This window comes from Pholcus phalangioides, unplaced genomic scaffold (assembly GCF_987345545.1).
Source record: "Pholcus phalangioides strain wild (caught in Gottingen) unplaced genomic scaffold, Ppha-v1.0 ptg000008l_1, whole genome shotgun sequence".
Classification (NCBI taxonomy): Eukaryota; Metazoa; Arthropoda; class Arachnida; order Araneae; family Pholcidae; genus Pholcus; species Pholcus phalangioides.
In genome coordinates this window covers 59,277,005-59,296,022 of record NW_028301601.1, presented here as the reverse complement: position 1 = coordinate 59,296,022, position 19,018 = coordinate 59,277,005, and the positions used below count along the sequence as shown (strand labels likewise).

The window sequence follows — 19,018 nt, the reverse complement described above, 5'->3', positions numbered from 1 at the left end:
ATGAACATTATTGAACATATCTGGGATGCCTTGCAACGTACTGTTCAGAAGAGATCTCCACCCCCCCCCCTCTTACTTAGGACAGCCCTGCAGGATTCATGGTGTCAATTACCTCCAGCACTACTTCAGACATTAGTCGAGTCCATGCCACGTCGTGTTGCGGCACTTCTGCGGGCTCGCGGGGGCCCTACACGATATTAGGCAGGTGGATCAGTTTTTTTTGGCTCTTCAGTGTAATTTTCAAGAATAATACTAAAAGTTTGTTTTAATTTCTTTTTCCATAAATATCAGACGGCAGCAGCAGTTTAATAATCGGGTTTACTTATAGCTCAGTGTGTTTACCAGTCAGTCGATAGATGACACAAATTCTTAATGTTTGGACGTTAAATTAATATTCTAGACTGAGAAAAAGACTGCTACCCCAGGAGAAAAAAAAGAGTTTTATTTATTTTTCGAATTTTCAACGTTAGAAATAATTTTTTTTTTGATAAAACTTGATTAAGGTGGGTGGGTTTCTTTTTGTTTCTAATCCTCACGTGACTCACTGACCGAGAGGCTCAAGCCGTCCGGACTTCGTGTGTTTTGTTTTCGACGAATGCACTTGTCATGGAAGAAGTTTACGCTGGTAATGGAATTATATTCCTAGATTTATTTTAGTTTACCTCTAGTCAGCTTCTATTTATTTCAATCCACGGTCTTGTTTAATGTCTATTTCTATTCACGCTATCCAAGTGCGTTATTATTAATGGTATATTTTCCAGGGTTGTTTGGTCTTTTTCCCACTTTTATTTGATTTTTTGAAAACAAAATCAAATAAAAGTGGCCTAAATATAATTTTCCCATGAAAAATATCATATTGGTTCATTATGAGCCAAAACTTTTCATTCTCGCCACATTTTGTGATCTCGGGGATACTCTGATAGTATATCTTTAAATGGTATAAGATATAAGTGGTTTTTTTTCCAAGAAGTCTCATAAAAGTGGCCTTAATGTACAGTCGGCGGCTTTTTTACTTTATTGGAGTTTTTTTTTTTTTTTTTTGCAACACTCAGAAATCGTCATTCATGCGTCTTGTTTACAAAATTTGAGTTGTGCATGTTTAGGATGGCTCATTTTTGGATGGCCTGTTAATGACATTACTGTCATCACTAGAGTTGTGGCAGCTCCCAAGAGAGAAACAGTCACCTCGGGTTGGATTAACCTTTGGCCACAATGTGCCCTAAAGGACACAACCATTTTTCTACAGAGCCAACTGAAGAAGAGACTATAAAAGACATTGTCACGTTAGCGAAACAGGTGGGTGGAAAAGGGTTCAAAGATATGGATGTAGAAGAATTTCGAACAGCTAATTAATAGTAATTCAGAGGTATTGACAGAGGAGGAATTAATTCAGTTTACTGTTCCTGAAACGGTACCAGATGATGAAGATTGAGATAAAGAAGTAGAAGACGAGAGTTCACCATGTGTAACATAGTGGAAGGACTTCACAAGTTCAAATCAGCAATATATTTTCATGACATAGATCCCTCTATAGTACGTTCTTCACATGTGGAAAAATTAGTAGAGGAAGCCTTGTCAACATATTCCAACATACTTGATGATGTGAAGAAGAACAGACGGAAAACAGAAATCATAACATTCTTTCAGAAAACATCGCCAAAAATCGATGCACCCTGTTTTACATTCCCTTATACCTCTGTGTCACCCTGCTCTTCTCATGATGTTCAATAAACGAGATATATGAAGAAAACCTATGGTTTCGGTTATTCACTGATTTCCCGTATTCATGACAACTCTCGGAATGTAACGCCCGACTGTATATATATATTTTTTCATATAAAGTATCTTGGTTAAAGTTACATACAGAAACCAAAATTTCTCATTCTTACCACATTTACTAACCTTTGGCTACATTCTGATGCTCTATCTTTGACAAATTCATGAATAAGGATTGCATTAGGCTAAGAACATAGTGGGTGGGGGCGAGCAAAGCAACGAATGAGAGGGAAGAGAAGCAAGATTAGAATATAGCTGCGAGCAAGGAACATGGCACGCTTAGAGACAACAGTGGGGGCATTTGATATAGCAGAGAGTATCGAATTGGAACTCGCAATCAGCTTGGTTTTTTTAAATTAAAGAATACTTAAAAATTTCATAATTATAAAAACCATTGCTCAGACAACAGTTTAGAAATAATAGTGTTGTGTGAGTATCGCTATTTTTAAATATAACTACAGAAATATTCCTCATATTTTGGTTGCTTCCCACCCTACATCTTTTCCCGCGGCACTTGAGTGCGATTACTTCTCAAAAGATCAATAACATTTTCTACTAAATTTATGAATAAAAAATTGAGAAAAATATCAAGTTTATCAAAGTCCCCCCCCCCCCCACTTTTTAAATTTGTATTATTAGCATAGGTGGGAGGGTAGAAGTGGAAAATCCTCTTACTCGAATAGCTTTATTTGTATGAATATTTGTTGGTTTTATTTTTTTTACACAAGAAACATAATTATTCCCACAATATTGATCCAGCATAAAAAAATATTTGGTACGCTTCCAATATGGAAATATTGATGGTACACAGAAATCAAACAAAAAAATAAAACTTGCTAATTTTTCCACAGAAACATATATGATTGTTTAATCCAGACTACTCAAATACATTTTCCCACACACGGTGCACAATAAATTAGCTTAAAACTCAAAATATAAATCATTTTTGGTTTGGTTAAGCACATGCACGTGAAAAAAGTTTGACGGGAAATATATGAAAATTATTCAGTATTTGCTGTTTCCATTTGATTGTTCACACCATTTTGAAGTATATTGAGAACTTAACATAGACGATTCTGATGACATTATTGACCTCACTGCTTCTTTTTAATAGTGAAAATAATCCCTTTTCAATGGGCATCTTGAAACTATACACAAGCGAGCAAAACAGCCATATACAATATCTTTTTTCCCCCAAACATCTTCATGGAATCAAAATTCGGAACATTCACAGAACAGCGGTGCTACTAATGATTTGGTGATGCTTCAATTTATGTCCCCAACAGCCTAATTTAGCAATACAGCTGAATCACATTTTAACAAATACCATTATAGCAAAAAAAAACTAATTTTAACAAACACTTTTCCATTCCCCCAGATAAATTTACATAAGAACAACGCAAAAAACCCTGAAATTCCTTTATATAACAAAATTTTGCTATAACGAAGTGATTTCTCCCATTTCTTGGAGTTTGTTGGAACAGGATTCAACTGTATAATACTTAGCAGTCATAATCAGAATTCCATCTTATGTCTCTTGTTTGAAAATAGCTCAAGATTGTTGCATATCATGTGACGAGAACATTGGTTTCATCGCATTAATTCAGTGTATTCACATCTTTTGTTGTACATATAATAGCTGCTTGGGCGAATGATTATGTGCATGAGCGGTTTTGTGGGGGATTACTGAGAACGGTGTTGGCCAAGTATATCACCAAATTACCGGCAAATCTCACATGGTTTTTTTAAATGTACGTATTCCTATAAATCAGCTGTTCTCAACCCGTGCTCTGCGTGAACTCCCAGGGGCTCTATGGCCGCCTTAGGAAAATAAAAAAACATTAAATTAGAAAAATAATAATTATTAATATTTTTGAAAAATAAAAATAAATCAGTAACTTTGATGAATAAATAAAAAATAGACCAAAGGACTCCGCCATAGAAAATATATACCGGAAAGGGCTCCATGGGGCAAAAAAAGGTTGAGAACAGCTGCCAGATAAATCATTTGAAAACGAAGCACACCTTCTCTTACTGTAATTTACATTGATAAGTAAAAATACAGATGCTGAAAACTCTTCTGTTTTTAAAAAGTTCCAGTCTGATTTATATTAAGTTAACACTCATTATAATGATCATGTGTTAAAACAATTACTACGTTACAAAGATCAATACAAAAAAAAAAATCAATTTTTTTTAATATAAGGATTATCGGAACTGCTATACAACCCCCTTTTTTCTTTGGTGATTTCCTTTATACAATACAATACAATACAAATACAACGCCACAACAGGCAAATTGCCCAACGAGGTGGCTGACTTAAGAACATCATGGATCCCAGAGCCATTTTTTGGAGGCCCTACCTACTACTACTACACCACACATGCACCCCGCAGTAGGTTGCCTACTGTTGGTTATCATGTGAAGGTGATTTCATAGAGGTCACCAGTAGCAATAGACTTTAGCGCTGCATTTTAATCAGTTGAGTCTGTTAGCTCATACACGTTTCAGAGCTTTTTTCCCTTGTTTGTTATACATTGTATGGTGCATATCATTTTTTGTTTTCTTTTTGGAATATTTTGCTTAGAATTTGTTCTCAGGGTTACATTTTGATTCTCTCGGGTTGTACATTTCATATTTTAATTTCAGTTAATTTTTTTGTATACTTTCCGTATTCATGGGGTTACATTCCAGGGGTGACTGCAAATATGAAAAATCTGCAAATAACCCAAACCCTAAAATTTTGTTCTTTAGACATTTCATTTTTACAGCACCTGCTTTATGTAGAAGAAGTAGAAGCAGAGCCGGGGTCCTAGAAGCTGGCTATGCTTTCTCGAAGAACAGCATAATGGCTGTTAGTCGTTTCTTCTAAATTCCAGTTAATTTGTTGGAGGCTTTGTTATTATACTCTAAGATATCAATTCGAATTTAGAAGAAACAACTAACAGCTATTATGCTGTTCTTCGAGAAAGCATCACCTGCTTCTAGGACCTCCACTACTTCTACATAAAGCAGATACTGTAAAAATGAGATGACTAAAGAACAAAATTTTAGGGTTTGGTTTATTTGCAGATTTTTGGTATTTGTAGTCACTCCTGGAATGTAACCCCGCTAATATTAATTGGTAACCCTTTACCAATTTTTCTACGTATGTGAAAAAGTACCATGGAAGGGTCTATTTCGTGGGAAAAAATCTGTTGCCAATTTAAACTTATGGAGCCCTTGCGCTATTTTTCTCATAATGAACTTGTCTTCTAATTCTCAATCTTGACAATCTTCATAAGGCATCGCTTCAGTTTCCAAAGCAATCAGCTCGATTAATCCCTCTTATGTCGGTTTCTGAATTGTTGTTACTTAATTGAAAGATTAAGAAAACAATGAAGATTGCTGTCAGGTCACAGGTTTGAACTGGAGGAAGAATATCGATAACAAGATATGTTTCCTAACAAGCTTGAGAAGACCACCAATAGTTGCCGTTTTCATATCCAACCCAACTTTTTAATAGCAGTAAATTGTAATATAGTGATATGGCCAGAGTTTTTGTTTGATGAAGGTCCTTCAATGTTCAATGTCTTAAACAGAACCGAAAGATAGTTCCATTATAATGATAAATGCTTTAATGTGCCCCTTTATAAAACTGAAATCTGTTTCAAATAGAATATTATTTCAGTCTCTTGACATTTCGCTTGCTTACAGGTTCTACTGTATATGTACGAATGCATCTTTTCATTTGCATGTTCACACATTTTATAAAATAACGTGTCTAATTTATATGGTTTTTATTAATTTAGCCTGTCTAGTCTACGAACCAGGATTGTTTGATTTTGCTGATTTCAAGAGATCCAGTGAACCGGTATGGATACTTGGAAAGAAGTACAATACTCTTGACGGTCAGTCAAATAATAATTATTTCTGAATTAATATGGGAAACCTTCACACAAATTTCATTTCACTATAAAAAGGCTTATTCTGCGTCTTATGATCTAAGAATTTCTCAATGAATATCTTCAGGCTGGGGAGCTTGTCACCTTTATCTGTATTTACATGAGATGTCTTATCATCACTGAGGCATATAATATGTCTCAGTGATGATAAGGTATCTAATGTAAATACACGTCAGCCTATCAGCTTCATGCAGTATTTTATAGAAGCAACCACCAATCTTTTTGTTTCTTTGCAAAACTGCAGAGATAGTTTTAACTCTGACATTTGTAGATGTCTCCACAGTTAGTTTTAATGACGTTACTTCACTATTGCACTTCTAAAAATGAAATGTAAAGTGGTTGACAACTCTTTTTATTCCTGTAAAAACCAAGTGCTAGACTTCCTGTGGCGACACCTAAATATTGAAACAAAAATTTTCTGAAGCTAACAGAAAAGTTGTCATTGTATTTTTCTTTGTAAAAGTAATTGACGAGATTATTATTGTTATTATAGTTTTTATGAACAGAGTGCATAAAAGAATTTTGTTTTGCTTCAACTTTGTTTTATTATTTTCAATTATCATTATTTGTTTTCCATAGACGAGGAGCTTGAAAAGCTGCACGATGAGGTCAAGAGCAAATTATGGTTCACATATCGGAAGCAGTTCCCTCCTCTCGGTAAGCTCTTTCTCAAATTTTTTGAGACACTTAGCGTCCAATGTTATGAGTTGTTTAGGCTGCATTAAAAGAAGAAGAAAGTTATTTTTGGCCGTTTTTGAAGTGAAAAATATAGCTGATGTTAAATTTACTGGAAATGAACAAAGATTGTTATCTTTGTACGGGGTGACAAAAGTTACTTGAAGTATTAAAATATTAGAGAAATATTTTTATGGATGTTATTTTCAAATTGCTTGTTGGGCCGCTTTAATATTTGTCCTGGGCCAGAAGTATAGCCTTCAGCAACAGACAGAATTAACCTGGTACACATTAGATTTCATTCAACGTAAAACTACGCAAAGTTTAGCATCATTATATCTGTGTATTTTTAGAGTTTCTGTACTACTTTTTGATGGGTTTACATTTGTATTTTGGAGTATGATAAAAACTGAGGTTTTTCTCTTCAGAAATGTGGGGTAAATTATTTATAATTTTCATATTTCTCGCATGTAGGCGATGCTGGTTTTACCACAGACACTGGCTGGGGTTGTATGCACCGGTGTGGTCAAATGGTTATGGCTCAGGCCTTGCTGATGAGGCATTTGGGTCGAGGTCAGTATCCCAGTCATTAAATTTTTTTTTAGCACACACGCACACACAATGTTAGCTAGATCTTTCTGTGTGACCATTCTGAAAATGGTGACGTGTCATGTGAATAATTGAAAGGTCATAAATTTTTTTTCCTAAAAAGGGTCTTGCTTTCAATGAACAATTTATGAATAGAGTAAGAGTGACAAGATGCCCTGGTTTGAAGGACTTGTTCTCGCTACTTTGTAAGCTGTCTCAGCTTATACATATAACATATGTATATGAACATATTAAAGTTAGTTTTTTGTGGTTCCCAACTTTGAAGCGAGAATGTGAGCCAATCCTCTCATTAAAAAGTCTCACCACAGAAAGCAACAAGCCTACAACAATGCAAATATTCAATGAGTACACTTCACTCATAGTTTGAAAAATAGATGGCATATGCCAGCACTATAACAAACATTACACAGAAATTAACTTCATGTTAGAGTTAGGTTCGCAACACATACATAAATTTTTCAACAAAGCCCAGGTCTTCTTCGATCACCTGTTTTCTCTTCATTGAGACAAGACAAAGGGCCATGATCTGGTTAGCAGGAGGGAGAACATAATACACTCAGACTTGCAATGAACATAGATATAACAAAACTGTTTCATGCCTCGTGGGGTAGCCTATATTATTTTGATTGCTTATGTGTGGACCTCTTAGGCTCAACCCATGGTCCGAGGGCCACATTCGGCCTGCAGTCATTTGAAATGGCCTGTGACAAACTTAATTTTCTAAAAATAAACTAACCGGCACATTCTCAAATCACTTGAATAACCCACTACAAATTTCTAGATCACTCAATTAACCCCAAAGTTCTAGAGCACTTAGATGACCTACAGCTTGTGCCCAGATCATTTAATTGACCGGCAGCGTATTTATAAAATCACTTGAGTGACCTGCGGCACATTTCCAGAGCACTTTAGCATCTTTTGGTCTACCATATCACTTATGTGACCCATGGCATATTTCTAGATCATTTAAATGACCCATAACACATTTCTGGATTACTTAAATGGCATGCAGTGCTTTTGCGGATCACTTAAGTGGCCTGCTACTCATTTCCAAACCAATGAAGTGGCCCGCACTCTCCTAAAGATTGAGCACCCTTATTCTAGGACTTCCTTGGAGAGGTTTCATGCAGTCCATGACGTTGGATGAGAAAACAAGCAATGTATTGTTCTTACATTGTGTGCCAAATTTTGTTCAGGAAAAGGATCTGTGACTTTCATTTTATTGGCACAAAGAGTCCATGGCGCACAAAAGAACTGCTGGTCTAAGCCATGGGCATTATGCATTACTGTAAAAATCGAAGCTACTTAGTAAATTAAAATAACAAAACGTGAATTACAAAAGAAATTTGGTATTCTGCTGAGTTTTTCTTTAAATAGACCATTTCAACAAAATACTCTCCCATATTATAATCATACCAACCACACATTTCTACAATAAATTGGCACATTTTGGCTAGTTTCTTTCCGCATACCTTGTTTTTTAAAAAATGCACAAATTTATGGACATAAAATTAACATTATTGATAACATCAACACAAAAGAAAATATTTAACACTAAGACACATAAATTTGAAGAAAATGCACCAAGTGGTATGGTCATAACGGAAGATGGTTATAACCTCGACAATAGTTTCTGTATATATTATTTTTTTATTAGACTGGGTCTGGAGCGAAACAGAATGTGATGACGATCAATATGTCCAGATACGCAACAAATTCAACGATACCGAAGACTGCATTTTCTCAGTTCACAAATTAGGTGATTTTTTTTAATTGCACATAATTATCAGTATATTTATTATTGGGTAACGTAAATTCTGTCTTTATTGCAAGAAATACCAGTCAATATGATCCACAAAAACTATATCAGTTTATTTTTCTTTCTTTTTTTAGCATCACTGGGCGATGTTCTGGACAAGAAAATTGGTGAATGGTTCGGCCCAAACACTATTGCTCAAGTTCTCAAGTAAGGATGTTTTTTTCTAAGTTATCACAGCATTTTTATGTGCCAAATTGGTAGATTTTGTAGATACTGTGTAGTATTTATATGTACAATCGATGCTCTTTTTTAAGAACCCGTATGGACGTGAAAAATAGTTTGCAAAATCAAAAGTTTGTGAGTGGAAAAGACATTTGACCAAATAGTATATTGTTTGGGAACAGAAGATTAGTTCTTGAAAATGTGCAGTTCGTAAATTGGAGGTTTGTAAAACCGACCATTTTGTTTGATAAATTTTGCAAATTTATCACATTTATGTATAATCCTCAGTTCCTGTTAGTGAATATGATAAATTGTCAATGAATAATTTCAATTTACTGGACAGTTTTGCTCAAACTTCAGTCTAAGACAGAGGTCTTGAACTTATTTCGAGTTCCAAGCACCCTTACAGCAAGTTTGATGCATAATCACCAGCAAAATAGTTCAATGAGTTTTCTTACATTTATCAAACTGACACAATTGTAGTGATTATGCATAATAATGAATGGTTATGGATAATCACCTATTTATCACATGTACTGTAACATATATATATATAACAAGCTATTGCTGGTTTCAAGCAAAATAAAACATAATTTTTTTTAATGCAAGCTGTAGTAGCCTCCCGCTAATATGGCACATATCAGACCAGGGTGTGCCTGATTATCTAAATCTCCAGATTACTGAAAGTCAATTGAAAAGCTTATTTAAATAGCATAAACTTTTGCGAAAAGACACCCAGTGACATGCAGGGCTTCCACTCATCCTACTTTTTGGTAAAATGTTTTACTTTGAGTCCTACTTTCTAGTTTTTGCCCTACTTTTTTACCAGAACCTATCAACAAAATTCATATAATTGATTTTAATCGAGGAGGGAATCATCAAAATAATGCCAAATAATACAAATGTAGTTGCAATTAATGATTCTGCCAAAGCAGAAATCATATTGTTTTTAAAGTTATTTGGGAGGGGGTGTATGTGGACCATTTTCTGGTTTATTAATTTTTCATTTGCTTAGGGTTCAACAAGTGGAGTAGTACAAGATTCATTGAAAGACTGGTTATTAGTGGAGATGAAGATTAAAAGGAAGAAAATTCATCACTGCCCCCATGGGGACTCGAACCCCGGTCTCTCACTTGCCGGACGAGTGCTCTACCATCTAAGCTATGGAAGCAGACAGAATACTTCAACCTTGGAGCGTATAAAACCCTGGGGGCAGTGATGAATTTTCTTCCTTGTAATCTTCATCTCCACTAATAAATAACCAGTCTTTCAATGAATCTTGTATTGACAAGTGGAGAGGACATTTCTATAAGTAGAGTAGTGATTAAAAACTTTGACCTGGTTTAAAAAAAAATAATTTTGTACGTACTACTTCATGGTCTTAGGCAGTAACAGTCAAAATTATGGTTTACATTTTGTGTAAAGGTGACACAACAGTTTGTATAACAAAGCAGTTGGGTACATAGGCCTATTCTAGGTTTTATGACTCTGATGATACCCAATAACATTCAGTTGTCTTCTGTATTTTTAGGTCATGCAGAGGCATAAACAATATTTACAATGCTCAGCAAAGAGCTAGAAATGAAAGTGCTTCATCTTTCAAAAACGTTTACTCTGAGGAGCGTTAAAATTTAAACAAATCCTTTTGAAAAATGGGATGGACAATGAAGTAAAACTATCTGGTCCATCTTCACTTATTTATATCGGACCTTGTAATTTACACATTTTGCACTGTGCTCGTGGAAGTGGTCTCGAATGAACATCATATTCTTAAAAAATTTACATGTCTTCATAATTTTTTGGGCACATTGTCGAAGGAAGTTGACAGACTGGACTGTGGGAGACTCCAAAAAAATAATTTAATATAAATTATGAGGGGAGATAGAAAAAAAAAATCTGTGGTTGCTAGTACCCTATTTTGGCCAAAAAATGTTTTTGTTACCAAGTCATTTCTGTCATTTTGCTTTGCTCAAGTCAATCTTACAGGATACTGAAATAGTGTGCTACTACTACTAAACCATGCATATACCTCATCCATATTCCTCTGCGGAACTTCTAACGAATTGGTACATGTTGGAATGTTTGTGTATGTGTAGTGAACCTGACGTGAAGTTTGTTTCTGTGTAATGTTTGTTGTGTGTAGTGCTTCCATCTGCCATTAACTTTTCTAACTATGAATGAAGTGTAATGATTGAATAATTGTATTGTAGTCCTGTTGCTCTCTGTGGCGAGACTTTTTAACAGGTAAAATATTGTGCTGTGAATTTTTTTTTTAATTTTTCCAAAAAAAATTTTTTAGGGATTTTTTTTATTATGCTATGATTATGTTGCCTAAGGGGGTATCCTCCCCCGTCTTACTCTTTCTAATTTTTTGAGTGAGAGTCTTTTTTTCTCTTTTACACTCGAAGAAAACCTGCCTAAAAATACATAATTACTTGACAGACCAGACCAGGGCACAACCAGGTTATTAAGAGTCGATTGCAGTGTTTCTCAAAGTGGACAATATCGCCCCCAGTGGGCAATGGAATAGTCCAAAGAGGCATCTGTCACTATAGCTTGGAAGGTGGAGCATTCGAGGGACCCTGGTTTGAGTCCCGGTAGGGGCAAAGATGAAAATTTTTCCCCACCGTCGCCACAGTGTTAGTCGGCTGAAGTTGGTTTTCTGTGGTTCTCAACTTCAAGGCACAAATGCGAGCCGATCTCCCTGTTAAAAAGTTACAATTTGAAATATAAATGATGGCATTAATTCACGCACATACCACCATGTACGCACTCACACTTCCGGCTCAACTCAATCTGTAGTAAATTGCCCATGGTGATAGGCCAAAGTTGTGCTCGATATGAAAGAAAGAAAGGTCCAGAGGGGCAATAGAAGCTATGAGAATAACAAAAGATTGTATGAGTTCACTTGAGTCAAGGGCAATGACAGGAAAAAAATTCCGAATAAGGAGGCGATAGAACAAAAAGTTTGGGAAACTATGGTCTATTGTATTCCCAATTCAAATAAAATTGAACGTGAATGTTTGTGTGAATCCTAATGCTTATTTTTTTCAATGATCCAGGAAGCTCATTTTGGAAGATGCCAGCAATGATGTTGCTATTCATGTTGCTCTCGACAATATGGTGATAAGGAAAGAAATAAGTAAATATTGTTGTTGTTTCTTTTGTATAACTATACAGGGTGATTGCTTAATTCCCCTTGCAGCATTTCACTGGTGAACCGTTGATCCTAGAAGCATACTTCCAATTAGAAAAAATTCCAAAAATAATGTATAGAACTCAGATACGTCATTCATGTTTTCAAGGAGTTATATAGTTATTAAAATTTAAAAAAAATTAACTTTTTATACCGTACCCTTGTGCCCAAAAACTTGATTAGAAAGTTATTGCTTTGTCTCTCCCGAGACCAACAAAAAAATTTGACATTTCTAATTGCAATATTTGAATTCAAGAAAGAAAAATTGGGAAAAGAACTGCATAAATAAGGGAAAGAAGTGTAGTTTATATATATGCTGTTTTTCTCAACTTTCCTCTGTTTCTTTTAATCAAATATCTCGAATATTGCACTTACAAAAGGTGTATTTTTTTGGTATCAGGAGAGATATGGCAATCACTTTGTAATTGGGTTTTTGAAGGCAGGGTGTCCATATAAAAAGTAATTTTTATCTTAATAACTATACAACCCTTGCCACATGAATGATGTATCTGAGTTCTACACATTTTTGATACTTTTTAATTGGAAGTATTCTTCTAGGATCAATGGTTCGCCAGTGAAATGCTGTAAAGGGAATTGAGTAATCACCCTGTATAACAAATACTACAAGATATATGGAAAACTGGATGTTGTGAAGATCTTCATAACATCCAGTCTTCCGTATATCTTGTATTAACAAGTGATGAGCGACATTCATGTCATATAACAAATACTGATTACAAAAGTGTTGAAGACTGAAAATATAGCATTAAAAATACTTTTTTGACATCATTATCAACTTCCTAGTCTTTTTGTTTTTCTTTCAGTGAAAACCTGTAGAGAATTCGCTTCCAAGAAAATGTCCAGATGTCAAACTGAAGATCCTTGTTATAATCAAAATGAGCAGCCATTGCGAGAGGTTGAAGTTCCTGGAGATTCTGCTGGATGTGATTTCTGTCCATTGTTGCTGATTATACCGTTGAGATTGGGACTTTCTGACATCATTCCAAACTACTTTGAAAAGTTAAAGGTAATTTCCAGATATCATCGATATTCACCTGAATTTTCTATTTGGCATAAGTCGAACAAAAAAAAAAAAAACACTTTAAGACTACTATAGTAAATATTCTTATACATTGTGTCCCACAAAAGACTCCCTGATTTTAAAATGAAATAACTTGGAAACGGTGATCGATTAAAGAATGTAACAAGTGGTTTGTTTATTTTGAAAGCTAAAAATGTGATACAGAAGTTTGAGAATTAGTTGCCAGTTCATGTAGCACTGCACACTGAAGTCACAGCATGAAGTTTATATGGGCTATAAACTGTCTTTTGCAAGCAGGCATTGCAATCACATCACAATCGATTCAAAATGTGCACCTTTCGCAGCACAAGAATCGCACAAACGATCACTACTGAATGGTGTTATTTTGGAACAATTTGTCATCTAGAATAGAAGATGGATAAGGCTTTGCATCGTTCATGCAAGGCAGTGCCCAACCACATTTTATCTTAATGGTTTTTCCTTTTTTGAGGAACACTTCAGGAACAGTCATTGCATTGAACTATTCCACATTTATTGGAACAGGCATGGATTGGCTTCCATACTCACACTATCTTAACCTCCCTCTCCGCAACTACTTTCTGAGGGGTAAATTGAAGGACACTGTTTCCAGAACAATCCTGCGATTCTGGATGAGCTTCAAAATTTGATCTGCGAGGTATATGCATATAAAGGTATATCTGTTGAGACATTACAGAGGGTGACTGAAAATTCCATTCTTTGTTTGCAGCCTTTCTGTGATGCAAAAGGTTCATCTCATTTGAATGAATTGTGATGTGATTGCTACGACTGCTTGAAAGGAACATTTTATACCCTATTTTTCAAACTCTGTACTGCAACCAAGTCATACAGCCTCACCTGCAACGACATTTGCAACTAGTTTTAAAACTTCTGTATCAAATTTTTATGATTTTCAAAATAAGCATACTATTTGTTCTATTCTTCTATCAATCACCGGTCCCGAGCTATTACGTTTTGAAATGAAGTCCTTTATGGGACACCCTGTACAATATCTTTCGAGAAAATGAGAAATCAAGTAATTTTTTTTTCACTACTGTGGTACAGTTTACTAAATTTTCACTCCAGAATGCTCTTCTGGTTTGGACTAACAATTTTTTAGCATTTTATTGTAATCCTAACATGTCTTGCTTCGACCATACTCGACAACAGACTTCTGCAAACTTTTTTTCTGGTCCAAAGTGGAGATTTACTATTCTCGACTGTAGCAAAAAGTTTAAAACATTATTGCGTATGCAGGGGTTCGCAAACTTTTTCCAACTGCAGTGTCCCTTACCCCTAAACAATGCTTATCTGCCAAGAGCAGTTTAACAAATAATCTCTTCGAAAATACACGATTCCGCTCGAAATATACCATATATACAAATATGATGACACACATTTAAAAATGATTTGTAGAATAGTTTCACATTTTGTATTTCTTGACATTTATTAGAAAAGTTTCCTCACAGTTTATAATTGCATGATACCACCATTATAGAGCTTGTATCAATGTGAAAATGGCTTGTTGATTAATGAATTGAATGAATGGAAATTCTCTACTATGCTAAATGCAAAGAAATATATGAATATTGATTATGTAACCACACATGTCCACAAGACTATTTTTCGAGTAAAAGAGGCTTATGTGTTTTTTATTTAAATTTCAAATGACATAAATGTGCTATGCACAGAGGAGAAAAAAAATATAAGTTTTATTTGATTTTTAGGCTGTGTTTACATTCAGTCAATGTATTGGTATCATTGGTGGAAGAACGAATCATGCTTCATATTTTATAGGGTGCATTGGTGAGTATGCGCTGATTGTAGCTTGTGAACACAAATAATTTTTTTTAAATCTTATCAAAATTGGACAGTATTGTTAAGTTATAAATTTGAAAAATATTAATAAAATGCTCTTATTAAAAAAAAAAAATCCAATTGCAGGTGATTCATTAATCTACCTCGATCCTCACACCACCCAAGTACATACACCTGAAATGGTCGATTCAACGTATCACTGTCGTTATCCTGGTCAGATGAGTTTTAAACAACTTGATCCATCTATAGCTCTGGTAACAAAAAAAACCTTATGTTTATAAATGAACATTTCATATTATCCAAAATTATTTTTAATAAGTAGGCAATTACATGTTTCTTCCCTTTTAGCTTTATTGATTATGTAAAATGCAGTGAAAGTTTATTGTAACAAGAACAGCATATAATGAGAATCTGGCTGTTACAAATGATTGTCAAAAAAATTAATGTTAACGATGCAAAAAATATTCATTTATAACTAGTTGAAGATCAGGAAACTTAGTTGTAACGTCAACAAAATTCTCAAAAATGCCAATTTTTCCTTGTTATCTCTAAGAATTGAATTACGGATGGATTACTAATCACTCATCATTACACATGCTCCTACTAAACATTATTCTTAGGTAATTCTAATAACGGATAGACACAGATAAGTCAAATTTTTACCTTTTTTCCTCCCATTCATTTCATTTTCCTTACCAATATACACACACGGAATATATGACTTTCAACTTCTATTGACTTCCTCTGTCTTACAGACCATGTTTATGGTTTAAGTCATGGAATTGAGTAGTAAGATAATAATTGAGAATTTTAATTGTTCGGTCAGTCAGCAAAATTGTTCTGACAATACAAAATTTTGTGCGAAGAACCCTTTCTGGAGAATCAACTGCTGTGAGCCAAAAATCAATTTCATGATTAAAATCCTGTTCATTTGCCAATATCAGAACAAAAAAATAATCTAAAAGACAATTATAATACAGACACAAAACTGAAAAGTTTTACCTCACAGTGCAAAAAATTGAAATTCGCTTATGAGAATTCCTTTATAATGATAATTTTTCCTATGATTGTAAGCTGTTGTTTCAATGGGCTTTTACTATAGATAATTTTCAACTTAGAATATGAAAGGCAGTCATGACTACTGTTACAAGAATTGTAAAAAAGAAATCATGCTGTTATGATCAAGAATTTCATATTTTTCACTCAAAATTTAGGGATCACATAGCGTGAAAGATGTCATTTACTTGATTGAAGGAGAATGCTCAATTATAAATAGATAGAACTGATATCAATGCAGCCCTACAATCAATTTTAACATATCATACAAGTCTTTTCCTGATATTTCAATGTTTTGGGGTTGATTTCAAGTGTCTTTTGCTGTCAAATAGAGAAGGAAAAAGCATTGTCTAATGCTTTTTTTCTTGACTCATAATGTTTGATTGGGCTTCAAAGTGACCTACCTCATTAGCTATTAGATGAATTTTGAGTGTGATTCTGAAAACCCTCAAAGTTTGGTACCCTCTGCATTAAACATTTTTTTATGTGCATTTCCATGCATAATTTTAACGTCTCATTAATATTACAAAAAAAAATTTAAAGTTCATCTATATTAGAGAATAGTGAAATCTTTACATTTTGTTTTTCATGCTATCAGTATATCATGATTCTGTTCAAATGCTTGGAAGGAAATCATTTCTATTCATGTTTTTCTTTTAATGTGTTTCAGTGTTTCTTCTGCAGAGACAAAAAGGATTTTGAAGATTGGTGTACAATGGCAAAAAATGTAAGCAAGCATTTTTCTCTCTTGCTTTAGAGTGACTAATAGGATTTTGACACTTTTATAGTCTCACATTGCATTAAATAAGCAAATTAACTTGTATATAAAAAAATACAAATTTTTCCCTCTATGGGCAATAAGATTTTTTTCACGGGATGAGTTTTACATTGATGGCATATAGCAGCTCCACAAGGCTGTTAGTATTCTCTCACTTTTTCATTTCAAATCTATATTTATATATAGCATAACATCATATAACACCTATATTTCCAGATACTTCTCCATCCAGAGAGTGATGCATTGTTTGAGATATTAGAAGACAAGCTGCCGTTGATACCTTACTCAGATGATTCTGACGATGTTCAAAATGCAGGTAAAATACTATTGGAAAAAAAAATTCAAGTTCATTCATAGAAATTAAATTTTTGAAATTTCATGCATTGTCGAAAATTGAGTTGAAATCGAAACATCTGAGGAATATGTTTTCAAGTAAAGTACCATGAGGTATATCCAAAAAAAGTAAAAATACAATGACTAGTATGAACTAGAGCTGTTAATACTGGCTATCAGAACTTCATTTCTACCTCATTTTCATTCTTGTCATCATTGCGGGGGTGTTGTCCTATGAGATCAGATGTTTCTTCGTGCAAAGAAAAAAGTGGAAGTCACTCGGCACAAAGTCAGGTGCATGGCAGATGGTCGAGATATTTCCTAATCAATTTTTGCAAAAGGGTATCAATGACAATAACTGCATAAGCCCAGCTTTGCTTATGACAAACAGGCAAAAACTGTCCATTCATTCTCATTTTTTTCTTTTCAACTGCCCATCACATGCATTACAAAAGTTTAGTAATGTGTAGAAGCATTAAAAAGTCAATGAGAAGAAAGTGTTTTTTGTTCAGAAAATAGAAGCTATGATGTTTTTGCTGAAATGAAAGTTTTGTATTTTTTTGCTTCTGGGAAATGCATTTGTGGCTATCACACTGATTTTTACTTTGAGTTGTGGACATTGTAGAATCTGTAATGCCATTCCATTTTATTGATTCAGTTCTCATTTAGTCTTGGAACAAATTACTTAAGTAAGTCTGAGTATCAGTATAGCCTAGAATTTTCAACTTGCAACTGATTTGACTTACTTACACAAGTCAGAGTATCACTGTATAGCCTAGAATTTTCAAAGCATGGGGAAACAAAACTATAAATTGTAGCAATTGTTGTAATTTGAACATTAAATATTTGTAAACTTATAATTTAGACATCTGCTTCAGATACAAAGCTGTACGACAGAGCTGCATGCAAAGAAAATGTTCACCAAAACTTTGATTCCTTTTCTATATACCTTAAATTCTATCGTAAAGATATTTCTGTTAATTTCAGGTTTCTCAGCAGGTGAGGCTGAACAAAACTACACATCTGACAACGAGTTTGAACTTTTATAACAGTGTAGTCTTTTTTCTTTTTTTTTTGCTCAGTAGAGTGTGAAATGCCTTCTTATACATAATTTTTTTACATAATTGTTTTTTTTTAACATTTGTAAGTGGATTCGATTGAAATATGTGTACATAATATATATATATACTGTAAGAAGTTTTTCGAAACCGGTACCAATGTTACATTGGGTTTATAAAAAAAGAATATGTTGGAAATAGTTATTTATCAATTGATCTCTTTTTTTTTTTCTCTCTCTCTCTTTCACATAGAAAATATTTTAACAGAATTTTTTGTAATTTTTATTTTCTTGAGTGTTCTGCACAAGAAGCTTTAAAATGTGAAACTGTTTCAATGTCTTCCTATTTATAATTTCTTGTAAAAAAATAAAATTCATATTATATATATATACATGAAAAACGGTTCATTCATGAGGGCAATTTTCAGTTTTTCAATCAGTATCAGAAAATTCAAGTATATCATTAACTTGTGTAAAAGTTTTCTTCTCAGCATATTGAAGAATATATGTTGCAGTAAATGTGATGAATTGGTAATTATGTGTTATCGCCAGTCATAATGATCAATTGCCTTGGTATGTTTGATAAATTTCACTACATTTATCACTCTGGACAAGGATGGGAAAAGTATCACCTCTCTTTTTTAATCAATTTATTAGTATTGCCCATACATCCATGACAAATATTTTGCCATAAAAAATAAATGTGGAAAAAGCTACAAACATAAAACACATGT

At 33.9% G+C, this 19,018-nt stretch overlaps 1 protein-coding gene across 1 annotated transcript; it reads left to right on the top strand.

The window, feature by feature from the left end:
* The first annotated feature begins 557 nt into the window (after positions 1 to 557).
* Positions 558 to 19,001, top strand: LOC149084665 (cysteine protease ATG4B-like). Its single transcript, XM_089235077.1, has 13 exons — positions 558 to 625; positions 5,569 to 5,667; positions 6,301 to 6,378; positions 6,871 to 6,969; positions 8,663 to 8,764; positions 8,899 to 8,971; positions 12,049 to 12,128; positions 13,007 to 13,209; positions 14,970 to 15,048; positions 15,187 to 15,314; positions 16,787 to 16,843; positions 17,111 to 17,210; positions 18,215 to 19,001. Exons 1-13 carry the CDS (start codon positions 607 to 609, stop codon positions 18,274 to 18,276), a joined length of 1,179 nt encoding a protein of 392 aa, XP_089091203.1. The 5' UTR covers positions 558 to 606; the 3' UTR covers positions 18,277 to 19,001.
* Positions 19,002 to 19,018: the final 17 nt, after the last annotated feature.